This window comes from Halyomorpha halys, unplaced genomic scaffold, assembly GCF_000696795.3.
Source record: "Halyomorpha halys isolate HHAL.00 unplaced genomic scaffold, Hhal_1.1 Scaffold91.1, whole genome shotgun sequence".
NCBI lineage: Eukaryota > Metazoa > Arthropoda > Insecta > Hemiptera > Pentatomidae > Halyomorpha > Halyomorpha halys.
The window spans coordinates 11,873-37,524 of NW_027110755.1; the positions used below are offsets into that span (position 1 = coordinate 11,873).

At 30.8% G+C, this 25,652-nt stretch overlaps 2 protein-coding genes across 5 annotated transcripts in view; one reads left to right on the plus strand and one right to left on the minus strand.

Moving 5' to 3' along the window:
• The window catches only part of kat80 (katanin 80), a 19,944-nt gene extending 4,264 nt beyond the window's left edge, over positions 1-15,680 (minus strand). The window contains exons 1-14 of one of the 3 annotated variants that reach the window (XM_014415030.3): positions 15,264-15,680; positions 15,063-15,193; positions 14,072-14,290; positions 12,249-12,374; positions 9,443-9,630; positions 8,725-8,875; positions 6,945-7,123; positions 5,825-5,943; positions 5,261-5,314; positions 3,837-4,022; positions 1,685-1,921; positions 1,290-1,441; positions 755-922; positions 514-590 (exon numbers count right to left, since the gene is read on the minus strand). In XM_014415030.3, the coding sequence (XP_014270516.1) occupies positions 514-590; positions 755-922; positions 1,290-1,441; positions 1,685-1,921; positions 3,837-4,022; positions 5,261-5,314; positions 5,825-5,943; positions 6,945-7,123; positions 8,725-8,875; positions 9,443-9,630; positions 12,249-12,374; positions 14,072-14,290; positions 15,063-15,193; positions 15,264-15,297 (2,021 nt within the window). In that variant the 5' untranslated portion in view covers positions 15,298-15,680. The remainder of the gene's footprint in view (positions 1-513; positions 591-754; positions 923-1,289; positions 1,442-1,684; positions 1,922-3,836; positions 4,023-5,260; positions 5,315-5,824; positions 5,944-6,944; positions 7,124-8,724; positions 8,876-9,442; positions 9,631-12,248; positions 12,375-14,071; positions 14,291-15,062; positions 15,194-15,263) is intronic. The other 2 variants (XM_014415031.3, XM_014415032.3) reach the window with 2 other exon arrangements.
• Positions 15,681-18,098: 2,418 nt separating this feature from the next.
• The window catches only part of jub (LIM domain-containing protein jub), a 58,240-nt gene continuing 50,686 nt past the window's right edge, over positions 18,099-25,652 (plus strand). For both annotated transcript variants that reach the window (XM_014415012.2, XM_014415013.2), the window contains exon 1: positions 18,099-19,493. In XM_014415012.2, coding sequence (XP_014270498.1) covers positions 18,333-19,493 — 1,161 coding nt within the window. In that variant the 5' untranslated portion in view covers positions 18,099-18,332. The remainder of the gene's footprint in view (positions 19,494-25,652) is intronic.

Consider the following 25,652-nt stretch of genomic DNA (forward strand, 5'->3'; position numbering starts at 1 on the left):
ATATTTTCTATTAAGTGAGAAACTTTGTTAGAAACAATTAAAATGAAAACAAGAATTAATAAATAAACGGGAATTAATGAATTTTTTTTTAACAGATCACATAAGGTAATTTAGGTAGGTTAATTTTATAACTTAAGTTTTAAACGTACTTAGAAAGTAAGTTCTAGTAACAACTTAGTATCAGGTAAGGGTCTGCCATATTCTTGTAGATGTACAAGCTATAGAAATGTTATTTATACATAATTTAAAACAAAATATCATCAACATCTGACTGAAATGGAACATGTGCATTTCAAAATTCCATTTGTACAAAAACATAAAAGGTAATTTATAATAAAATATTTTTTTTTAAGGAAAAAGTAATTCAAATTTTATTAAGATCGATCTAAAGAAAAATTGAATTAGTTTTTAAGGAATTAAGTATATCAAAATAAATAAAATCTAACACTGATCAGAAAGTAATAACAAATCGAGAACAGGAGCAAATGAAAAAACAATCTCTACGGTACTTACGGCCGGTGTGTAATAATACTCAAAAAGTCCACTAGCACTGATAAATCACTCATGTGTACAGCAGTTTCCACAGCGGCCTGAGATAAGCAATGGAAAATATTTTAATGCCTAAAGATATTATAAAATAGTTTTTAGGATAGAATATTAATACATTACTCATCAAATCTAACAAACATGTATCTAATACTATCTCTAATTCAAAGAGACAACTTCTGTGTCTATAAATGAGCTCTTGACCAACCTTGAGGTCCTTATTCTGCCAATGAGTATAAACAATCTGTAAATTACGTTGCCTGGTCGCTAAAATCGCCATGATCGAGTCATGACCTCTCATCATTGATGACAGTACTTCCTGTTCCGACATATCAGGTACTGAACCTCCAAATTCCATTCCTCTTTGTAAATTTTTCTGTAACAAAATGCTTTGTTCAGTGCTAAAATTAAAAATTATATGAACAAATAACAGGTTCCTCTAAATTGGTAGACCTATTCCTTCACCTCCTTGATAACCGAACTTGATAGAAAATACAGAATATTGAGATAAATAAAATATAAAACACAAGAAAAATATTTCACAATTAAATAAATTTTTACTTCAATGCCAAAGCCTATCAAATAACCAATAACAAAAATATTCAGATAAATAACATAAAAAAAAAATTATTATTATTGACTATGAAAGTTTCAAAAAATGGTATTGAATAAAGTAATTATATATTAATTTTGACATTCATGATTATGACCTTTTTAAAATATTAATAATAAATGATTCTCACAGGCAAAAAGTCATCAAGGTCCAGCCCTGACGGCCTATCTGCAGACATAGGTACAAAATCCATCACCTCTGGTGTAGGCGGACAGAAATTAGCACTTTTTACTGGCCCTCTATCACTTTTTGTTTCCCGCAGTGCTGTTTTTGGTAGGCCACCTAATCAACACATCACCATTAAAATTTTAAATATAATTTTTAGTAACAGATAGCAATAGAAATTGTATTTCAACTAACACAAGGACAATAATTATAATCAAAATTAAGATTTGATACACAAACTTAAAATTATGTAGGAAACAAGTAACCCACAAAAATCATATAAAATATATTAATGCCCATCAGAAATAATAATAAAATTCAGTATTATAGACTCAGAAAAGATTAGAGTGAAAAACTCACTAGAATGAGACATAGTTCGAACTTGCTGCTTTGCTACAGGAGGCGGCTTGGCCAATGAGGAGGCTCGTGGTATACTACTTTCACTAGCTGACTGATGTATTGATGACAGTTTGACAGGAAAATCCTCATTGACTTTATTCACGACACTATGCCTGCGAACTCCTACCAATGGCTGTTGGACTGATGGAGGTGAAGGTGATGACTGCCTGTCATCCATCTCCTCCCCACCACCCATTTCTATAACCACCAAAAAAAAGAATTAATTATACTCATTCTTAAAAGTCTTGGGCTTAGCAATCAGCTAATAAAGATTTTGAGTGTGAAAAAGTCGGCTTATAATAACAGCCCCAGCATATCACAAGTTGATTTCTTTTTTTTTCACTAGAAGAAATAATGGACTATAGATCCTAGGACACTCTCATAGTAGCATCAGAGAAGGCACAATATATTGAGGATGGAATTATTTTATTTTTTTGTTTCACACAATTCAGTTCTTAAAACTCTTAGCTTGGCTGTAAGACAACCATCTTCCAAACAAAACAAGAATATGTGACACAGTGGTTTTAAATTTTCTTTTTATCTTCCTACTGATTTCAAAAAGGAAATGGAAGTATGAAGAGTGCTTAATTTTTTTATTTAAAACTCCTAGGCCCAAAATAAAAGTTGGATATTGTCCCCTATTTCTGAGGACCGCTATTACAGAGTCTCAAGTAAACATAAACTTCTGAAATAGAATAATCCAGTAAAATCCAATCCAGTTGGATTTCCATAACTAAGTAAATCAAGACCAATGATTACCAAATAAGACAAGATTATTTGTTTATAATGAAGATCAATAACATTATAACTACTTTTCAAGATTTTATTTTCCTTGTCATATCATAAGCTCTATCCCTGAAATCGTGGCTCAATTTCTCATAACCAAATTCAACATAAAGTAAAGTTTAAGTTGATATGAAATTTGATAATATTTATACTTATGATAATTTCAATAGAAAGGTCCCTGAAATAGTAAAAAATATATGAACTTTTTAAAGAACTTATTCACATCAACTGAATTTGATACAAAAAATTAAGTCATGTTTTTTCAGACAGAATGTCAGATCACACCATCAGACACATCCACCACTGTACATCTTCAATTTTGTGTAGATTGATAGGTTCGTATTAAAGTTATCGTTTTTGTAATTTTTGAAAATAAAAATCTAAAGACCAGAAAGTCAAAAATTAAGAAAAAAATTAAAAATTTCCAATTGTTATAAAAATTTGTATTTTAGGACTTCTCAAGGTGGGAAAAACGAATATGAACTTTGTTCCTGCCAAGAATACAACAGTTTAAAAAAAGATAACGGAGCCATAATGCAATTGGGAAAGGCTGGACGGTCTTGGCTTTTCCCATTAAAATCGGATATTTCTATTTTTTTTAAAATTCTTTAATAGTTTGTATTTATCTTTTGTTTAATATTGCAAACAATGAAAACAGTTAATTTTCAAACAAACAGAATTAAATGTACTTTAGACAAAGAAGTTTTAAAAATTTGGTATTTAAGCACTGTCAAACTATTTCAATGAGGACAAGACTAAGCTGATATTAAGGACTGCTTAATTATCATATATCAAAATCCACAGAGCTCTTTCTTGAGCAAATGTGAAAAATTTATTAATTTATATAAAGTGGCATTTCTGCTCAATCAATTTTAACAAAAAAGTTGCAGTCATGCCCCATGTATATACCCGCTCAAAATATGTAATTTCAATTTCATAAGATTTTTTTTTGAGGCACATGCACATACACACCATTTTGTAAGGCTTTTATTGGACCTCAAAACTTGATCAACTCCAATTTGAAATTTTTCACATTTGCAATCTTTCTCCTTACTACATATTTCATATATAGGTAAGTGGAAGTAATAATTAAGAACAATATTCAGTGGTATTTGTGATTATGGTATAGGCGAATAGACCACTGAGCTTTTTCTATGAGCACTTGAGGGTGTGAAGGAACAATAAGAAATCACAGAGTTAAAAGAACTAAGAAGAACCTTTAAAGTTAACACCTCTGAGATCGAAATGGAAATAAGATTCTCAATAAAAGGAAATATCTTGGTAAGTTTTTAAATTAAATTATATTATACTATAAAGTATTAAAAACCTTCATCAGACATCAGAGTAGCCATCGGAGGAACAGGTTGCACTGCTGGCTGTACTACAGATGCAGGAGGCAGTTGAGGAGGAGTTGAGTATACACTGCCAACAGGAGAAGGGGGTGTAACCACCGGGGGTGGACTACGGCTTCCAAGAATGGTAATGTCAGCAGTATATGCATCAGAGCTAAACACTAGAATACATAGAAAAAAATAGAAGGATATTAATTATTAAAGGGCTGAGATTGTAAAATGAAAAAATATTCCCACCATCCCCATCAACCACTTATAATTTTTGAAAAGAAAAGATAAAAAGTGAGAAAACTCTACTTTCCAATACACCTGACAGACCTTTTTTTCTGTAATGAAATTCAATACTGTTTTATTAAATTTTAAAAACCTGTCCTTTGTGAAAAATTGTCCAACTAAACCAAAGGGATTTTACAAAATTTTATTATTTTATTTTTTAAAGTTGTTTTCTTTTAATATTACATTAAAAGCAATACTACCACATGTCATCGGATTAAGAAGGATTTCCCTGAACCCGAGCTTAGAGATGCAGTACTAAACATTGTTCATGAACTGTACCCCACAGAACAATGGCTGCACATTTATACCGATGGGTCGGCATCTGGTATTAACAAGGGAGCTGGAGCCAGGGTGTTTACTCAAGCAACTTTCAACTGTCATTTTCGGTTAGAGTTGGATGTGACAATTATGATGGAGAAATGCAGGCTTCCAAGCTTTAATACAGAAATTATCAACAGCTGATATTGCAGTAACCCATTGAAAAAATTGTAGAAACATGGCTAGTATGAGGAAAAGAGGAAGAACTATTACTCTGCAGAGGATACTAGCCCTTGTCGGTATATATGGCAATAAATAGGCTGACAGGTTAGCTAATCTCGGTTGTGCAGACAGCCAGCCTGTTCAACCACTTTCTAATAGAACAGTGGAATATGTTCTCACAGTAAGGACAGGACAAGTGCCACACACACAGTTCAAGTTGAAGAAAAGAAGAATGAACGAATCCCTGGTAATCTTAGCAGAGCTGAGGGTAATCTTCTGCCTAGTGACAGGACATGATCTCCAAAAACACTTCCATGGGATAGGTATCGCAGACACACTGACATGCCCTCTATTCAACATGGGTGACATAGATGGAGATCTTATTTTAACAAGTATTGGCCTAAAAAACATTCAACGAGATGCAAACCAACTTATATAGAGCTGAAAGAGGGAAAATGGCTTAATAGTCTATTTCCTGTGGCATAGGGGAAAAAAATATTACATTACACGGGAAATTTAAAAATTGATTGATGTTTTATAAAATATAGGTATTAAAATTTATTAAATTTATCTGTTTTGAAAGACTACATCAAACAAAGAAAGAAGAATCATAACCATGCCAAAAAAACAATGTAAATATTACCTTCATCTGAATTGTGACCAGATGTGAAGATACTAATTGGAGGGCTCCTGTTCACTATAACAATCATGAGTAATATTACAAAGCTGAATTTTCATCACAAAAATTTAATGGTAAAAGTTATATTACTGTATTACTGATTTTAAGGGAAAATGCAGTGGTTATGTTTGAAAAAAAAAAATACATACTTTTCGTTAATGTGTTTTTTAAAATGTGGAAGTGTTTATTTGAATGTGTAGGTGTTTATGTATGTATGAGTGTGAGTGTGACACACTCATACACACACATAGCCACCCACCATTTACAAAAATCTGAAATATAAAATGTGCTTTGTGACAAACAATTTATATAAACAAAGATATGGATAAACATGCATGTTGAATTGAGAACACACCGGCAGGTAAAAATTTCCTAAGAGTAAAAAATAAACGACAAATAATAAAGTAATTGTGTGTATAAACCATATAACTATCATCTATAAGACAGGAGGCTCTGTGATATTCATGGTCCCGATGAAAAGGAATGTACAAACTTTCTCCAAGAAGAGAAAGGCTACGTGATACTTACAAGAGCGACTAGGCTGAAAGATGGCCCTGTAATCATTGACGTCAGGAATCTCAGGAACTGTTTCATCTTCTGGATCAGTCTCAGATCTCTCTGACTCCTCGATGGTTTTCACAGACAAACTGAACAAAAGCATGATTCAAATTATTTGAACAAAAGCATGATTAAAATTATTTGAACAAAAGTATGACTCCTTATTCTTAAATTTTCAGAAAATGGTTAAATATAGCTCAATATGCAAAAGGCTTTAAACATTAATATTAAATTTTACTAAACAAATAACTGATTAATAATGTCAATAAACTAAAGTTAAATACAAATCAATTTAAGAATGAAAGATAATCAATTTCAGTAACAGTCATATTTAATTAATAGAGTTGAGAAACTCTAAAAAAATAAATTAAATAAAAAATAAAAGTAAAATATTATGTTTAATCCAAATAAATTGGATGTAGCTGTTTGTAATTATTAGGTGAGCTACTTTGAATTCCAATAATTCATTAAGTTCAAAACCAAATATTGCCAATGTTTCGTGAAAGTGTTCCATCACAACATAATTTTGAAATTTAAAAAAATAATTGTATCAATACTATTTACAACACAACAATGTTTTAAATCCAATAATTTACTAATTAATTACCTTGTTTTATTTTATAATGTTAAAATTGATATTAAATATTAAATAACAATATTTTCATATTTTAAAAAATTTGGTAACGTTGCTATTAGCTCATCCTCATAGACAGTATGATTCTAACTAGTTTTAAATTTTCATAAAATGATTAAATACTTTTCAATATGCAAAAGGCTTTAAAAATTTATTTTCACTTTAATTAAACAAATAACTGGTTCATAATCGTAATAACCAATAGTAAAATACAAATGAATATATGAATAAAAGATAAGATTGTCAAAGTCAGTATTTGTCACATTTAACTAATGGAATGAAGTGATTAATCGGTTGAAATATGAAATAAAGAAAACAAAAAAGTAAAATATAGCTATTTTAATAAAATATGACCAACAAACAATAAAAACAAAACTGTATAATATAACCTTGTCTCATTGTCACAGCATCTGTCAATCAAAACCTTAACTTTTAACTTTTAATTAATTTACTTACGACTTTTTTGCCTCAGGAGTGGGCTTCTGCTTATTGAAGCTCTTCCTCAGTGAGTTACCGTGTGAAAATGGGCTGGTATGAATAGGAGAGTCTCCTCCGCTGGGAGCGGTGTTAGTCATTAATAATGTAGTGTCAACCACCCATACCGAAACGCTACTTCCACCGCTTGATGCTCCAATCTACATTATAATTTTAGATTATACTTTAAATATATACAATGCAGTATTGGATTGAAATAATAACATTGAATCTATAAATACTGTTCCAGTTTAAAGTTTTTTAATCAAAAATAAAATTGAATATTTTAAAAAGTTGTTAAAGAGAAGGTTCAATCAGAGAAAAGTTCAATCAATCAACAGTGCAACAACTCATTGCTGTACAGACACCCTGAATTACCAAACCCCACGTGTTCTTGTCCTTTGCAGTAACCATATTTTTCCAAACTCTAAGCAGTATTTGCGCATCTTGGGAAATTCCATCTTATCACTTTATTTAGGTCTACTTTTATGCCTGGACCCACGAATCCTTCAAAAATAATCCTCTTTGGGATAGAATCTTCATTCATTCTTGTCACAATTCTGTCGGGCTCACCTGAATGTTCCAAGTTAAATCTTTCTTTAAAAGGGGCATACAATTCTTGATGTTATTTCATTCTATTCTTGGCCCACCATAGACTGATTAGAGGATATTTCCTTCATAAATTAGTAAAGGTGAATCGTGCAATTTGCACAGTATTCATGCCTCCAAATCATAACTCGAAAATGGGTAGGCTAAGGTTATACAGAGAAGTACTTTTATTACTCTTGGGGCAGATAAATATGAAAATGATAACCGAAGCTATAAAAATGCCTTCTAGACTTACCTGATTTTATTGGAGACATAATTTTTCCACATCGACGTGACGGTTTAGGAATATAAATTTTTTAACATTCTCGAACCTTTACTTCCTCACTCTACACTGATCATTCACTAGATACCATACCTTTTTCGGGTCTTGCTTATTACTAAACCTATTTTTCTAGCAGTCTCAATAATGATAAGGAAGATCGTCCAATGATTTCAAAATTCATCAGAATATCCAAGCAGCTGGATAGTTTTATAAATAATTGTACCAGCAATTAGAACTGTGGAACTCCTGATGACTTTCTCACGGCTAATGTTAAGAAGAGAAGACCTTATCCAAGAAAAATTACTTGGTTATTCCAAGTTGGATACTGTATTGAGGACTTTGATACTAATCACTAAATTAGTACACAAAGCTTATGATGGAGACATAGGCATTAGTCTGACTCCCTCAGATAATTCTGTCTTGCCTTGGTTCCAATTCAGTTTAGTCATACAGTGCAATTTTATGTTGATTTAATGGACTTATATAGATACAAGAGATGAATCAACTTGATTTCATCATCCGATAGCTTAGTAGTAAAGTGACTGTATATAGATTTCAAGTTATATTATTCATGACGAGATGTGTTATATATTGCTATACTCATATCTCAAATTATTCCTGGTTTGGATCAACAACAATCAGCATCCATTTTCAGAGGTTACTATATATTTATTTACTGTTGTCAGTCACAGATTAAACTTTTACAAGCAAAAACAATGTTCTCAAAAAACCTTTAACAATTTTTTTTCTAACTTTCAAATCCATAAAACTTTATAGCTAAAATGAATATCCTCTACTAGAACTGTAATTAGATGTTCCCTTTTTTTTAAATGATGCTTAATTAAACAAGTTAGGGATAATAATATTAAGCAGAACCAATAATTTACAAACCAGCTTATCATTAGTAGAAGCAATATCTTGTACTTTGCCCCATGGAATCTGCAAAGAAGTAATAGTCCTAGCAGGCTCCCATGCATAAACTCTCAACAAGTCTTGACCACCAGCATACAAACATTCTCCACCAGAGCTGAAGTGAAGACATCTAGAATGGGATAGTAATGAATGCAAAAATCAATATTTTATATTATCCTTTAAAGACATAAAAATATTTTTTTAGAGGAGGGAAATTTTTTTAATACATTACAAGTTTTTTTTTTTGTTTAAACCCTCCATTGAGGACTTACATAGTCTCTCAGGGAGAATGTCAAGATTTATTTCGTGGGGCCACCATGAAATAAATTTTGACTGGCCCAGATGTGATTCAAATCCACAACCTTATGAATTAAGTGCTCTAGGATATATTTCTCTCTCTTATGTCGCCCCAAGACTCCCATTGGGAGTCCTACTAGGATATATTTCAAGTATCATTCCTAATTGTTAAGACCAATATCCATTGGAATGTACTGTTTTTAATTTACTTAAATAGCTTACCAAAGTATCATCAATAAATATTGAGAAAATAGTGTTGTAAAGAATTTCTTGGTACTCTTAAAATCAATAAACATATTTCTTTCTAATACACAATTTCCCATACTCGATTGTTTTTAAATTATCTTTAAAACAAGACTGTTTCAATATTACCAACTATTTTCAATAATCCTAAACCTACCTAGCAAATGGAAGTTCACGGTCACTTGATGAGACGAGAGTGAAGTGTTCCAAGTCCCAAAAGTTCAAAGTATTATCCTGACTGGCTGATGCTATCAGGAACTCATGAGGATGGAATTCAACTGAATTCACAGGTCCTGAGTGTTCTGGAAATTCTCGCAGCATACGCCCAATCCTCAAATCCCATAACTAAAAATTAATCAAACTAAGTCTTGACAAAAAATTCAGAATTAAAAATGCAGCAAATGATTATACAATGGTTTATCACTTAAATTAATTATTTAAATGAAGAACTATTGAAACCCTCGAATAATCGAGAAAAAAAAGTTATAATCAATATTAAACATTATTTAGGCATAACTCAAAACTATGTTGAGAAAAGTGAATAAATCATTTAACAATAGAAAAATAATCACCAAAATTGGACCAGTAGAAAGAAAGTTATGACAAAAATTAAAATTAATTTCCACATAACTCAAAAAGTACACATTTTTTTATTTATTATACATGCAATGATTTAATAGGTAAATAAATTATACAAAAAAAAAAACAAAAAAAAAACTTAAATTGGATAAAAAAAAAGATAGCAATTTTTGGATCTATGTTTATTTTTAAAGCATTCTCAGCAGGTTTCTATGGTAACATAATTACTTTTTATGACCTAATTTATCTATATTAATAGAAAACGTAAGTGTTTGTTAGTTCCATGTTGTAATTTGTAACATTGTAAATGTTGGGAAATCTTGTCTAAGGTCTCCGAAATATTTAATTGATTTACACTGTTTTTTGTTTTGTTTTTTTCAAAATGTTCAATGTCATCCTAAAAAGGATAAAATTACAAACATTTTATTTTATATCTCTGGTTCTAATTTCTTTACATATGTTTAGTTTGTGCCATTTTGCATAGTTTATAGGACCCTAAATCATATCTAACATTCATGAAGATTGGTTGAATCATGTTGAAGTTATTGCTATTTTTATGATTTACGAAATATTTATTTAATTTTATTAAAATAAAAAGATATTCTACTGATTTCAAGTAGTAACAATAATTCTATCATCTGAAATGCTCATTTAATAATTTCTTTCTTTAGGAATTCATTAAAAACAAACATTCCAATTCATTGTTTGAATAATTTAAACAAAATTATGAATAGTTCTATACTTTTTATTAGTTGTTCAAATACTTAGAAAACTGCATATCTTCTACAATATTTCAGATGCTTGATCGAAAGAAAGTCAAGTTTCCTAGTTAGCTAATATAAAAAAAAAAAATATGACATTAAAGATAATTTAATGGAGTGTATAAAAAAAAAAAAACTGATGTTTTATCAAATTCACGATTCCAAAAGACTGTAAATATTTTAATGCTATTTAATACTAACCAATACTTAATAATACCTTTAGAGAATTCTCTTAGCTATTTTAATCCCATTTGACTTATTCAAAAAAAGCCTCAGTTTAGTTATTTGTTTCAAATAAGAAACATGACGGTGTCTTACGAAAGTATCGTAATTTTAAGAGATTACTGGAAAAAACTTTCACAGCCACTGCAGCAACTCATGAAATTATTAAACATGATGGGGAAGTGTCTTTGACCAGTGCATTGAGCAGTATTGGTTTAAAAAAATTAGTAGTGGAGATACAACATTGGAAAGGAAGAAGATAATGGTGACCATTAATGGATATTGATTAGGTTCTGCAGGAAGCTGCTGAGTCAAATCCATCCACAAGTCCTTGAAGACTTGCCAGGAATTGTGATATGTCGAAAGATAGTGTTAGTTGCCATCTACTCTCCATGGGGAAGGTGAAAAAGAGCAGTTGATTGGTCCCTCTCGAACTTACTTCTCAGCAATCACTCCCTTCGAACCAAAGAAAGGTTTAAAGAACTTCATGGGTTTGAACTCCTGCATCATCCACAACATAGTCCAGACATCGCACCATCGGATTACAACTTATTTTGATCCATGCCCCAATTCCTTCAAGGGAAAAAAAATTGATAATTTTGTGGAAGTTGAAATTGTGGTCTAAGAATACTTTGATAGCCATCCTAAAGACTGGTATCAGCTTAGGATCGAGTAATTGGCTAGCAGATGGTTAATGATGGTAGATAACAATGGACTATACTTTGAATATTAATTGTATTTTATATCAAAGAAATAATAATAAAAATATTTGGTTGAAAAACAGTCATTTTTTTTTTTTATACACCCTATTAATTCTATCTTGATATAACGAGCTTTAACAAGAGTCAAATTTTAAAAATATATAATAGCAAATGTGAGTAAACAGATGAAGATAAAAAATAAACAGTCATAAAATTTTATTATGAAAATCTACAAAAATTATTATGTTTTATCAAAGTAAAATTAAATTATTAAATTTTTTTATACATTTCATAATATTTCAATTTTTCTTTTCTTATTTTCATAAAAAAATAATAATTTTCATATCTATATTTTCATTCCAGTTTAGTTTCTATATAAAACTGACAACCCATATTTACTTTTCATGTCTTTATACTTAATAATTTTACCTTTATTAGTCATTAACTTATCGTTAACAAACCTTGATGAAGGCCTACAACTTAGACCAAACATAATAAAAATAAGTTTTATTTATCAGAGTCCTTTCTTCTCTGACTATCCACCAACCAATTTTTTTTTTAAATTTCATCTACAGTAAAGTAAATCTACATTATTACTTCATGTATATAGGAATGTGAAAATAAAAATTAAACCATACACACCGAAAATAATTTTTTCATGACTAGCACTCCCATTGTGAGAAACTCAAGAAGCACTAACCTTTACTAGCCCATCCTGTCCTGCTGAGGCAATCCATAAACCATCAGGACTAAATTTCAAACTGTTAACTGCTTGTGTATGACCTTTGTAAGTGGCAATGCAGCCCTTTTTGCGTATGTCCCACAACTGCAACACAAATATAATTGACAAAAAAAATTTTTAAAAATGAAATTATAAAACATGTAGAAATATATATTATTTTTGTATCCTTTATCAATATCTCAATATTTGGTGATGATGGGTTTTTCATTTCTTTTTATCCCTCTAAAAGGCATAAATGAGCTCAAATTCGTGAATATTTGCTATTTCTATTTTTAATAGTCTCCAACTTTCTGTTCTTATTTAATCACTAATGAGATTCGAGCTCATACAATCAATAGAATGAACGGTTTTAATGGATTGATTGATGGCCCCCAGTTTTGAAAACCTTCTAAAATAAATATCAGTAATGTTTCCCTAATTAAAACAAGTGTAGTATAAGAGAAATGAAAATAGATGTGTTCCCAAGTATTAACATGGCATTTTCTGTTCACATTTTATAGTTTGTAGATTTTTACCTTCTTTCAATGCTAAACTTCCTAAAAAAATCTTATTCTACTTTCATGAAGTATTTAGGACATGTAATATGTTTTATTTGGTATTTCTCAATAAAAGCTTTTCAGCCTTTTTGCTCTCTTTAGATGTATTTTCATTAATACATTTACAATTGTATATTTTTTTTATTTATTCTTTATCTTGAAACAAATAACTTGCTTATTTGAAAATGTATTTTGGAGAAATACAACTATGTTCCTAAATTATGCTAATATGTAAATAACGCTCTTATATTATTATTCATAAGCATAAGTCTGCTCAACATAACAATTCAGCATGCATTTCATCTACCTTTAGCATTAACATTTTTTGAGAGAAATATCATGAATCTGTATAAGTTCTTATTCGTTTGCTGTATTTACATTTCACAACTACATTTTGAAAGACCTAATATAATTCTTGCTCTGCAGCAAACTCTATTTTGTTCACAGTCCCCTAAACTAAAGTTTTGTTTTAAAAAAACATTATGATAGAAAAAATCTGGTGGTGACCGCACCCAAGCTTTTACTTACTATGGTATATACGTCATCCAAGTTTTGTGTAGATTAGAGGGCTCACGTTAAGGTTATCACTATTTTTGTGATTTTTGAAAAAAAAAAAAAAATCTAAATAGACCAAGAAAGACGAAAATTATGAGCAACAAATTTTTATTTTTCTGTTACAAAAAAATTCATATTTTAGGTTTTGTCAAGGTGGCAATAACAAATTCAAATTATGTCCCTACCTAAAATAGAACAGTTTAACAAAAAGATAATGAAGTTGAAATGCAATTGGGAAAGACTGGGCAGTCTCGGCTTTTCCCACACGAGTCAGATGTCTCAATTTTTCCTTAAGTTATTCTTAAAATTCTTTAATATTTTGTATGTTTGTGTTGACTATTATTGGTAACGATGAAAACTAGTTATTTTTTTTAAATAAACAAAATTTAAGAGACTTTAGAGGAAGATTTAATGAAAATTTGGCATTAAAGCCCTGTTATATTATTTTATGAAGATTGAGACTATCTGGTACTAAATATAACTTAATTTCTAAGTGATTCATTGAGTTTAATCAAAATCATTAGAGCTATTTTGAAGAAAATAAAAAAATATGAAAAATCAATTCTATAACATGGCGAAAACTCAACTTTGAAATTTTTCATGATCGCAATACTATATATTCCATTTATAGGCAAGTGAAAGTAAATATATATCTTTTCAGTTAATCACCAAGTATTAAACTAGTACTACCTTAACTGTGCTATCTGCAGATCCAGAGGTGATAAAATCTCCATAAGGATGAAATTCAATGGCTCTCACAGATCCCTTATGGCCTGTTAAAGTGCGTAATAACTTAGCCGCTTCCAAGTCCCATAACTTCAAAGCTCCAGCAAAAGAGCCAGCACATACTTGATTTTCTGTATGTCCAAATCGAACAGAATGAATTGGTGTGGTGTGCCCACTTAAACTCTAAAAATGATAAATAAAAAATCTAATAAATAGAAATACTCTATTTAAAAAACTATAATAAAATAAGATATTGAAATTGAAGAAAATAAAATTTAATCAGCAAATTAGTATAAACTTGGAAAATTGTACAATCAAATTAAAATTTGAATAAAAAATTCCATTAATAAAACGATAAAATATCAAACTATATTTCAAACAAGATAAGAGATAAAACTATTTTTTAAAGTATTACTGCTGCTACTGTGATCTCTGATAATGCTTAGGAAGTTATTGCCTAAGATTTTTGGAAGAAAAGGAGCAGTTATGGCCGGCATGAGAAAGATTGGGCAAAGAAGGCAAATTTCATAGTAAAATATCCCTGGTTGAAAATTAATAAATTTATTTATATTTTGTTGTGATACACATCAACACTGATAAAGACCTTCAGCCAGTGGTTCCCAACCTTTTTCTTTTTAGCGAACCCTATTTTTTTTTGGCAGAAGTAGGAAAATAGTTCAATTCTTTTAGTAGATGTAGGAAAATGATTGAACCACTGCCTGACAACCATGTATCCATTGAACCAGAGACCATGTAAGAGCATTCGTTACTAAAAATAATAAGTTCACAGAAATCCCAGATCCTAACTATTCTTAGCCTTATCTACATAAACTTTTTTGAAAATAACTGATATAAGAGGGTTATTTTGAAGAGAACACAACCACTAATGAAAATATAAAAAATAAAATTATTAGAGAAAAATCTTCTAAAAAAAAAAAAAATAAATATGATTTACCATAATACAATTGGGCTTCCCAATAGCCCAAAGATTGACTTTCTTGTCATCTCCTCCAGTAACAAGAACATGCCCTGATTTGTGCCCAAGGGCAAGACAAGAGACATTCGTAGTATGGGCAACAAAATCTTCTACAAAATACACATTTTTGTGAGCAATGAGTTTTTAATAGCAACAGTAGAACATTAAAATATCACTTACGAAGTTTGCAGGCTTTCTTTAGCGATAGGGCCATCTCAATGTTACGAAAAAAAGTTGTTCACAAAGACATTTAAAAAAAAAATCTGGTGATGCTTGGTTCCTCACCATTAATTAAAAACATTTAAGAGGAAACCCTCTTCAACAATAAAATAAGCTTGACATACTTTGAAAATACTAATGCCTCGATAAGGAATAAACTATCATAATAGTGTCAAGGTAGGGTCTGGTTCATGATAATGGCAATGTGTTTAAAACAATTTATTTATACGCTTACTTGAACATTTCGTTAAAATTTTGAAAAATATATAAGTGTTGCCTTATCATTTGGGAATATATCATAGAGATAACAACAAATAAACTTTCAAGACAATAGCGACGATCCTAACGAGAAGGTTATGATCAATGTTTTCACAGCTGACGAAACTAAACCATAACAGTTGGTATATGATGTCCCTGCAATATATATAATAATGTAACAATATAATAATCGAATCAAACAAATTGTCACGAATGGCGTTACTATAAATCCCGATGTATAACTACGTATTGAATTTTCATATTTGATTAAAAATTGAAAAAAACAATTCCAAGTAGGTACACGGTTCAATATAGCTTCCTCACAATTTATATATTTTTCCTTGTATTTTTTTTTCTTACCTCCTTTATTGAACAGATATATAAAAATTGTTGTTTTTATTTATGTTTGCTCAGGAACAAAATCAATGGGACCAAAAAATATAGTTCATCCAAGCAATTAGTTTTTAGTGTGGATAAGCGAAAGTGGTTGATGAAATTTGATAATTTATAATTTATTTATAAGTATTAGACCATGTCTACACTAATCATTTTAATCGAAAATAAAAAATTAAGGGTGATTGAAATAACAATGAAATAAAAATTAATGGCTGTTTTCAATGTCTGGATTAAAATAAAAATTTTTGAATAAAGAAGGAATTAAAAAATAATAATTCGTTCAAAGTTTTCATCTGATGAAGCCCATTGTTTCGCGCTGGATCTCAGACTAGTTCTTCGCCAGGAGAAAGAAAAACATGGATAAGCAGGCACTGAAATTTTAGTTAGTCAACTGCAGGGAATCATTATATTCAATAAGTTAACTTCATCCTAATCAGCGAAAGAAGAAGTTTATTACGCGTAGAGTAATAAGTATGAGATGTCATTGGTTTAATAACAGGACCATTATTGAAATACACCAACTGACGATAAAGAAGGGGTAAAGGAAGCCTTCTATGATCAGTTAAACCAGACAGATTGCTTTATACCAAGATTAATCCATAACACCATTTTACGCCACTCCACTGAGGCCAGATCCACCATGAAAGCAATAATAAGAATTGAGTTAGATATATTAAGCCTAGCCTGAACAAAGCATCTATTGGTCAGCTTTACGATGTCCCTAGGAAAAGAGGGTCCCCCTTGGAAAATAATTGGAAATCAAATTGCTTAAAAGTATATTTTGAGTCAGGTTTATCGTGCATTAATCCGTCAAAACCTCTCAGCTCACAGTTAAACTTCAGGGAAAGACAATTAATAAAATAATTACAGCAGTAAATTCTCACAAAAATATGTGTTGCCTTAACCTTCCACGGACTTCCTGTTTGGAATCACTGTCGAAGCCAGTGGTGTTCCTAACTGGGGTTGTAACGTAGTTTACCCTTTCCGCTTAACGTATATTTTTTGATTATCTATTCCAAGCGCCTTAGACTGCTCATTCAGCCCTCTACATATATATCATTATTTACTTTATAAACATATTGTAATATGCTCATGAGTAAATACTCAACATACTAGCTCGAATATGGAATTATAAATTACGATACAAGCACTGTTTTGTACGAATGATCATGAAATTCAGCAGATAATGTGAATTGCTATAAATTTGCAATAAATTGCTCTTCCCCTCCTTGGGGTCTGGAGAAATTCCCCTTAACTAATTACCCAAGTAAAATTCTTACTTCCGTACTTACATATACTTACTTCACATTCTCTGCAGGCCATTTTTAGGTATTCATTGAATGGATTACTATTGATTTTTTTATCGTTTTTACAATTATTTTTGCAAATTTTTTTTTGTTTAGGAACCTTTCAATAAAAAAAAAATGAGTAATAACATCTAAAAAGTGGATAAGTTAATAAAACTGAAGTATAAATATAAATCTCATAAAATTCCAAATACTTTCGACATGTATGTATTAAGAAAATTTAAAAAACACGTTTTAATCTTAGCTATTACTGGTCCGATTTAGCTGATGTTTGTTTTGTTTTATTGAGCATTAAGTTACCTTTTAAATGAGCGGTACTAAATTCGATGCTCTGCAACTTTTATTCGAATGATTTTTAAATTTAAAGATCCGCTTCCATATGCTCAAGTCAATATTGAATTTATTGGCAAAAACCTTTTTGTTTTTTGCACCGTAGATTTTGGCCATATTTCTGTATCAATTATTTAATAGACACTCATTCGAAACAGAGTTTTATCTTCTTTAATTTACGTGAGAACACAATTTCCTCAACGATGCACCTTTCAGACGTTAGAAGCGAAAACATCGCGGCTTTTTGTCTAGTAAAACTTCGATTCAACTCAGAAACCGTGTCAAACTTAATTGTTTTTATTTGAGATGGCTAAATTGGATTCAAATTATTTCCTAATTTGTATTAAATTGGGGGCACAGCCCTTTTTTTGTTCTTTTTTAACAGGGCTAAAATGGTACAAGCTCAATGCTACGAAGTCAGCTCTTTTTCTTTGAATGATGCCGGTCTGGGTATTTGAACTTGGCGCCTCCCGACGGTGCGCGCGTCTGTCTGGGAACTAGCATATTTCCAGTTAGTCTTCCATTTGGGGTCTTGATATGAGTCAGGGCTTTCGTGGGTTAGTCTTATGAAACTGTAGTCGGTTCTCTTATCAGCTTGATTTGGCATTCAACAATAATCACATCTTATACAATTGTGACCTATAAGTAACCAGAAATTTTATAGTTTTAATTGTTCTCCTGTGAAATATACTTGAACTGCGGTTTTGTTTCTATTTGTATGATGGTTTGCTGATATAATATGGACCCTTATAGTTATAAACCAAAAGATAAAACCTCAGATGTTACCAGAGTTGATCAGAATGCGCATTTTAGTGATAAAAAATGCAACCAAGAACCTGGATATGGACGCATTATGATAAAATCGGGAGATAGAGTAGAAAAATTATGTAATATAGGTGATTCTAGTTCATCTAGTTACAGTGAGAGAGTGTCTCCTTTAACTATGTCAAGTAATCACCTGTCTAAAAGAAATGATGTTGATTCATATTTAAGTGAAGCAACGAGTAAGTCTCATTGCTCTGATTATAAGGCTTTTGATTCTAAAGTTCCCAGTAGTAAAGTTGATTCTCTGAGCTCATCATTGGGGACTATTTCTCTAAGTGATAAACAGGAATCGAACAAGTATATGGGCTTTGTTAATGGAACTTCACATCATACTATTGATCATAATAAATATTATAGTTCATACCTTTTGAAAAATGCTCCTACAAGCCCAACCCATAGTCCCAGTGGTTCCAGTAGAGATTCCAATAGCCCACGAGGCAGTATGGCTCAACCAGCTTTATATGAAAGTACTAAAAGTCCACTTTATGAAAATGTTGATTACTATGGAACTCGAGCAATGCCTCAAACACCTGCTTATTATCATCAACAACATTCCAGTACACAATCTAGTTTTAGTTCACAGGACTCTAAACATTCAAGTCCAAGAACAAGTTATGTTGATAATCAATATGAAAGTACATTCCGTAAAGCTCAACCTCAAGTACCTGTTGGAATAAAGTATTCAGTTACTAAAGAATATCCCCCTTATGAGGCTCCACCTGTTTATGAAAATGTTCAGGACCTAAAAACTCAAGAAAGTCGACCTATGTCTCAGTATGCAGTGTATGGTGAGCAAAGACAGATTGCAGTAGCTTTGACCACTCCAACATCATCTTACTTGCCTCCGCCTTACCCTAGTTATCCAATTGGACAGTCTTCCAGGGTTGAATCAAAAACTGCTGAGACAGTGCGACCTGCAAGTGTTACCACTGGCCAGACCTCTCTTGCCACCAGCTACCAACGTGCTGTTGCTCCTGTTAGAGAGCCATCGCCTACACCTTCAGCTAAGATAAAAGCAGTCCAAGGATCTGGCAAAAATTTATTACCCTATAATGTCACTCCTCCAAGACCCATGGTGAGTATTATTATTTTTTCTATCTTGTGAATTATTCTTATTTTTTAATTGTATTGTGTATGTTCTATGTTCTACTTGTTATGAACTGGAATATAAATTTATATTTTAGCATGGTCTTAATTAAAATAAATTAAGTAATGTTTACTTAATGAAATTAAACACTAAATGAGGGGTTAAAGTAAGAATGGTGTGACATTTATAACAATGTCAAGTCCAGCTAGCAGGGTTAAATTATTGGATAAATTTGTCACAGCCAACAGTTCACCAATTTTTTTTTTTTTAAAAGCATTTTATTAGTTTTTAAATGAATAGGTCATTTAAATATTTATATTAAAGCTAGAAAAAAATGTTGACAATTTTTCTTCACAATATCATTCTATCAAATCTCATATCAATATTCAATTGGTGCCCACACAAAGTTAGGACTTCAAAATTCATCACACTAATTCTAGTAAAACTACTAGTTTCTCAAAATGAAGATTAGTATACTTATTCTGTATTAGTGTGTAGCATTCTGAATTATTATCACTTATACTGTTAGCCTTACTGATATATTTCTTGTTTTTACTAGACTTTAGATTTTATTATTTAGAACCAAATCACGAATAATAAATTGTTTATTCATTTTCTTTAGAGCGTACTATCTTTTGGCTATCTGTTCTTTATCAGGTGATAGGGATGACCACAATGATTCACTGAATGAGGTTATAGACCATACTAAGCATTTAGTCACCCAATTTGTAAAATAATAAAATAGTTGATCAATTAACCAAAAATATTTTTTCTTTACATAAGAGCTTTTGCTGTTAATAGGTAATTTCTCTTCCTTAGCTCTTTCTGGTCTTATAGTGTTGCAACCATTTCTCAATGTTATATTCAATTCAAATTAGAATTTGTACAACTTACCATTTTAGAATAATAATTATTTTTCGAAACTGATTGGACATCTTTTATGTAAATATCGCTATTTATTCGTGAACTAAGTATTTATTAAAATAAGAGTGTGACAATTATTTTTTATGACATAAAATTAAAGACTGTGGATATCAAATTTATTACAATACTAAGCAATAATGACAGATTTTGTGTATTTTTTAACTCTTCTATATTATATTTAATATACTAAAAAAATTTACATTCTAATTAAACTCTGTTGAATGGACTAATGTAAAAATAATAATTTATTGTATATACCAGTCATGCTGAATGTTAGAATTATTTTTATCTTTAAATAATTGTTTCAGTATTTCTTAGTTATTTCTGATTATTTAAATTAATCAATTTTTATGTTAATTCAAGAAACATTAAAGCTTGTTAAACTGCAACCAATAGGAGTAAAATCATAATTATGTAGGCTAAAACGGATCAGATATAAAGCAAATTATCTTGATAATAATACTGTTATATCTATTTTTTTTTCTTGCTCTATATTTAAAAAATCTGAAATTTGTCTTTTTCTTTTATCATATTAAATGCATCTTTGTTGTATTAGAAAAGTTAAATTTAATTTTTTAAAAAAGAACACTAATAACTATGAATTAGTGAATTTCTTTGATTCTGCTTATTTTACAGTCCTAAACTTAAATGCTGTCAGCATGCAGTTTTATATATTTTTGTAATTTGTAGTTTATGGATTTGTGGCTTAATGTGAAATGTGAGTTAGGGTTTTTGCCAGTTTCATTAGATTTGGGCAAATATATTTAAGGCATAAGCTATTTTTTAGTGAAAGATAATATAAAAAATTTTTATTAAGACCTAATTTAACATTATAAAATAGTTTGAACAATTTGTTTCAGAGAATTAAGCATTTATTTTTTAATTATAATTTTTTGTTTCTCCTACTGTATAATCTATGATATTTATGATTAGTACTTTAACCCCCTTGTTAATCTTTCTGGAAGCCGTTTTGTTTACTTAAATTTACCTTCCATCTAAAAAAAAAGGAAATATTATTTGAGATACATGTCTGGTTAAATTGGCAGATTTTCTGGCTATGGTCAGTGTTTGAATAGGTAGAGTAGTTTATCAGAAATAATTATATTCAGGTGTAAAAAGTATAGGTTTTTTTTTTTTTGACAAATTAAAAAAAATCCTATATCGAAATAATATTCATTTATTTCATAATTTAAATTTGTTCATTAATTATTAATAATCCCATGTTACAATAATTTAACACTCCGTCGCTTAAGTTGTAATACCTTCTATTAAAAAGAAATCAATACGTTCTTAAAACGTAAAGATTAAAAAAAAAAGATGTATCATATTGTTCTGGTGACATTTCGTCTCAAATATAGTTTCGTGGGATAGCTATATCTTTTTTTTTTTAATTTTATTTTTAGTTTTGAAACATTAATTTTAATTTTTTTTTAAAATGATATAAAGTTTTTTTCGGAGTTCAGCTTAAGTGACGATTTTAAATTAAACTTTGATTTATCATTGTGAAAAACTCCCGTACTTGTTGCTTCAAAGACCTTTGATAAGATACTCCTCGTATGTATTTCTTTTAATAACTCATCGCTGTATGCAAATTACAGGTTTTAACTTAATAGTAAACGAAAAATTGATAAGGAAAACTAATAAATAAAATTTATTTGATTAATGTACCTATAGAAATAGCCGAGAAATCCTTTACTTTGTTGACCTTACCGATTGAAAAATATCATAATGGAATACCATTATGAATATATATATATATACTACTGAATATATCTTATTTATTTTTAATTAATAATGATTGTAATAAAGTGTACCTTTGCTCCCATGAGCGCCTGAATGTGTTATCACGGGCGCTTGTGAAGCATACAGTAGGCTTTGCGGCAGCTGAAAAGTTTTCAATTAATTTGAAATTAGCTTTGAGTATTTTATCTAAATCACATTGTCTTCAATTTTAATTTAACATTTTCATGCTTTGATATAGATATTGTTCTGGAAACTTCAGCTTATTTAAATTATTCCCTTTTTAATAATTTAAGGCCTTTGAGATAAGATTTTAGATAGGTACTTTGATCTATTCCTAGTTACCTTCTTGGTGATAGAGAGTTTTGTATATTATATGTGTATTAGGTTGTATACTAGAATATTAGAGCTGACCATTCCCCCTCATAACCTATAAACAGTTCAACTAATATAATAGATCAACAGATTGGATTTGGTCCCATTTAATATTATAAGAGTCCTGTAAATCTCATGTATTATATTTATGTGTAAATTTGTTCGATACATAAAAATTGATCTTTGTCATGTATTCACATTTTTATGTGTACATACCTATTGGTTGATGTATTGTCATGTGTATATTTGACTAAAGTTACCAGTCTGATTAAATCATTTTAATAGTGGGAAACGTTTTTTCTAACAACATTTAATGATTGTTTTTAGAAAGTTCTAGACTGCTTGTTTTTGTAAATACTTGGCATTGGGCTACTGAATATATTTTTGCAGCTGTCAAAACTTACCATTAAAGGTTAGGAAATTTTTAGTCTAATTCCGACCTTTCTAATCTCAAAATAAGGTTTTAAGTTGTTTTGTGTATTGACCTAAACATATAAAAGTTAAAAATATTTAATGTAAGGCAAAACCGTTCAATTTGAAATTCAGACTTAAAAGTCCTGGAGCTAGTCCAATTTTGACGTTCATTTACTTATATATGGAATATATAGTAAGGAAAAGTACTGTGATCGATCAATTAATTTCAAATTTGAGTTTTTTTGGCATAAATCCACGTTTTGAGTCCAGATAACCAAATTTCGCAAAATTTTGTGTGTGCATGAGTGTGCGTTTGTGCATACGTGCGTGAGTGTATGTGTGAACAGACTAGCTCTAAAATGAAAAGTGATACGAAACTGAAATTTCATGTTTAAGGGTAGTCTATATTGTCTGGGATTAGGCAGCAACTTTAAGGCGGGTATATAGTCTAAGATTAGGCAGCAACTTTAAGGCGGGTATGTAGTCTGGGATTAGGCAGTAACTTTAAGGCGGGTATGTGGTCGTCTGGGGTTAGGCAGCAACTTTAAGGCGGGTATATAGTCTGGGATTAAGCAACAACTTTTTCGATAAAATCGACCAACCGGAAATGCCTCTTCGAGAATCTATTTTTCCCCTTTCTTTTCGGTTTTCTTGAAAACGGATCTAACGCTTATGATTAAACTCGGCATGCTAGTGTACTATTAAATGGTGTTTAATGTCAGCTAAGTCTTGTCTTCATTGAAGTGGTTTGACTGGGCTTGAATGGCGAATTTTTTAAAACCGTTTCCCTAAGTATCTCTAATTTTTTTAAAAGATAATTAACCATTTTACATATGTATCAGTTGTGAAAAACTGATAAACAATAACTATGAAGCCGTGCCGACAGTGTGGCGGATCATGCTTGGTCCATTCGAAACTAGAGAGCTGACTGGTGGTCGAAATTCCAGGCACCCTTGCTCCCTCGCGGAGTATAGCGCCAATCTACGAGAAAAAAAGTTCCGTTGATCTTTATTCTCATGGCGATAAATTATTAACCTTGAAATTTAAGATAACTAGACTCGCAATAGAAATATTTCGATAAAGGATGATTTCTAGAATAAGAATGTATCAAAAAAGAAATTATTAAATGAAGAAAAAAAAAAATATATATATATATATATAAAAGTTTAGTATCGGCTAAAGCAAAATGTTAAAAAAAAAGAACGAATAAGAGCTGACTTGCTTTAACTGCTGTAAAATACTGACTTTATTGGGTTCAGTACATCTCTTTGTATACATTCAATGAGCTGATCTCAGTCAGCTGACTCAGACCGTAACTCCTCCCCACCAATTTACTAACAATCATCATAAACTAATACTATACAATATAATAACATAGAAAACTAAAGTAATAATGAAAAATTATTTACAATAAAAAAAAATTCCTATATACATATCATTGTAAAACTCACAATCTTCCTTATATAAGCACTAAATATATAATTTACACCTAAGAATAAAATAAAATAAAAAAAATTTATACAGTAAATGAACAAGTTAAAATGAAAAAGAAAATATTTACAAAAATCAAAAACAGAATGAAAATGGCAATATTTATAAAAATCAATAACAATCTTAAAAGAATAAATAAGTAAATTTTCTGTAATCTAATCTAATATTAGAGCACTTCAGTTTTTATATTGTCATTGCCAGAAGTTTTAATTCTTCAATATGGACAGTTCTCCTCTTTTTGGGTTCTCTGATACTTTCTATTGTTACAATATTGTGTTCCCTTATAATTATCACCCTGAATGGACCCTCGTATCGATTTATCTCCTTACCCCTGTAAGACCCCCAACTTTCTGTGTACGATTGTCCCGATTTTGATCGCTCACATCCTGTCTGAAACCTTTAAATTCTCGAGTGCCACCCTCTTGGTTTTTTCCTTTTCCATTCTTCCTCGTGCCTTCTCCCATAACTTTCTTCGTGCAACATGGTTATTGTATATCTTCTCCCCGTCCACTGCCGTGCTCTTATAGTCCTACCGATGTCCTCGAAGCTCAAAGGGGATCTCGAATGTTGAAAATTCCGTAACGATGTGTACTGAATGATTATATGCTGCTATAGCCTTAGGCATTGCTACATCTGGTTCCAATCCTCTACCAATTTGATATAAACGAAGATGGTACTCAACGTGCCATAAAGCCGCTGTATGCCTCCTCTACTCTTGGGGTGTCCTGGTGTGTTGAGGTGCCATATCACATTAAGGTCCTTCATTTCAGTTCGAATCCTTGCATTGTCGAATTCTTTGCCTCCGTTCGATGCGGTGTGCTCCGGAACTCCGTAGAATTGGAACCACAATCGGAGAGCTGTCAACACTGCTTCCTACGACTTGTTCTGCACCTGGTGCGTCATTGCCGCCTTGCTGAAGATATTAACATTCCTCGGCTAGTCACTGAGTGAAACTATCATTAAGATAGAACTGTCGGGATTGGTTCTTGTCTTAGGCGATTTCTCCAGCCTTATATTTTTTTACAGAAGGCCCACGACAAGGCGTATTCATAATAGTTAGAAAGGAAGGCCGTGCCAGGGGATGAGCCCTGGACACTGACGCAGGTAGAGGAGGTCTAGGTGAGAGAGTCAGAGGGAGAGTAACAGTTCTAGTTGCGGAGATGAAGCCGACGGACCAGAACTGTTATGATAGGAGCCAGCTTA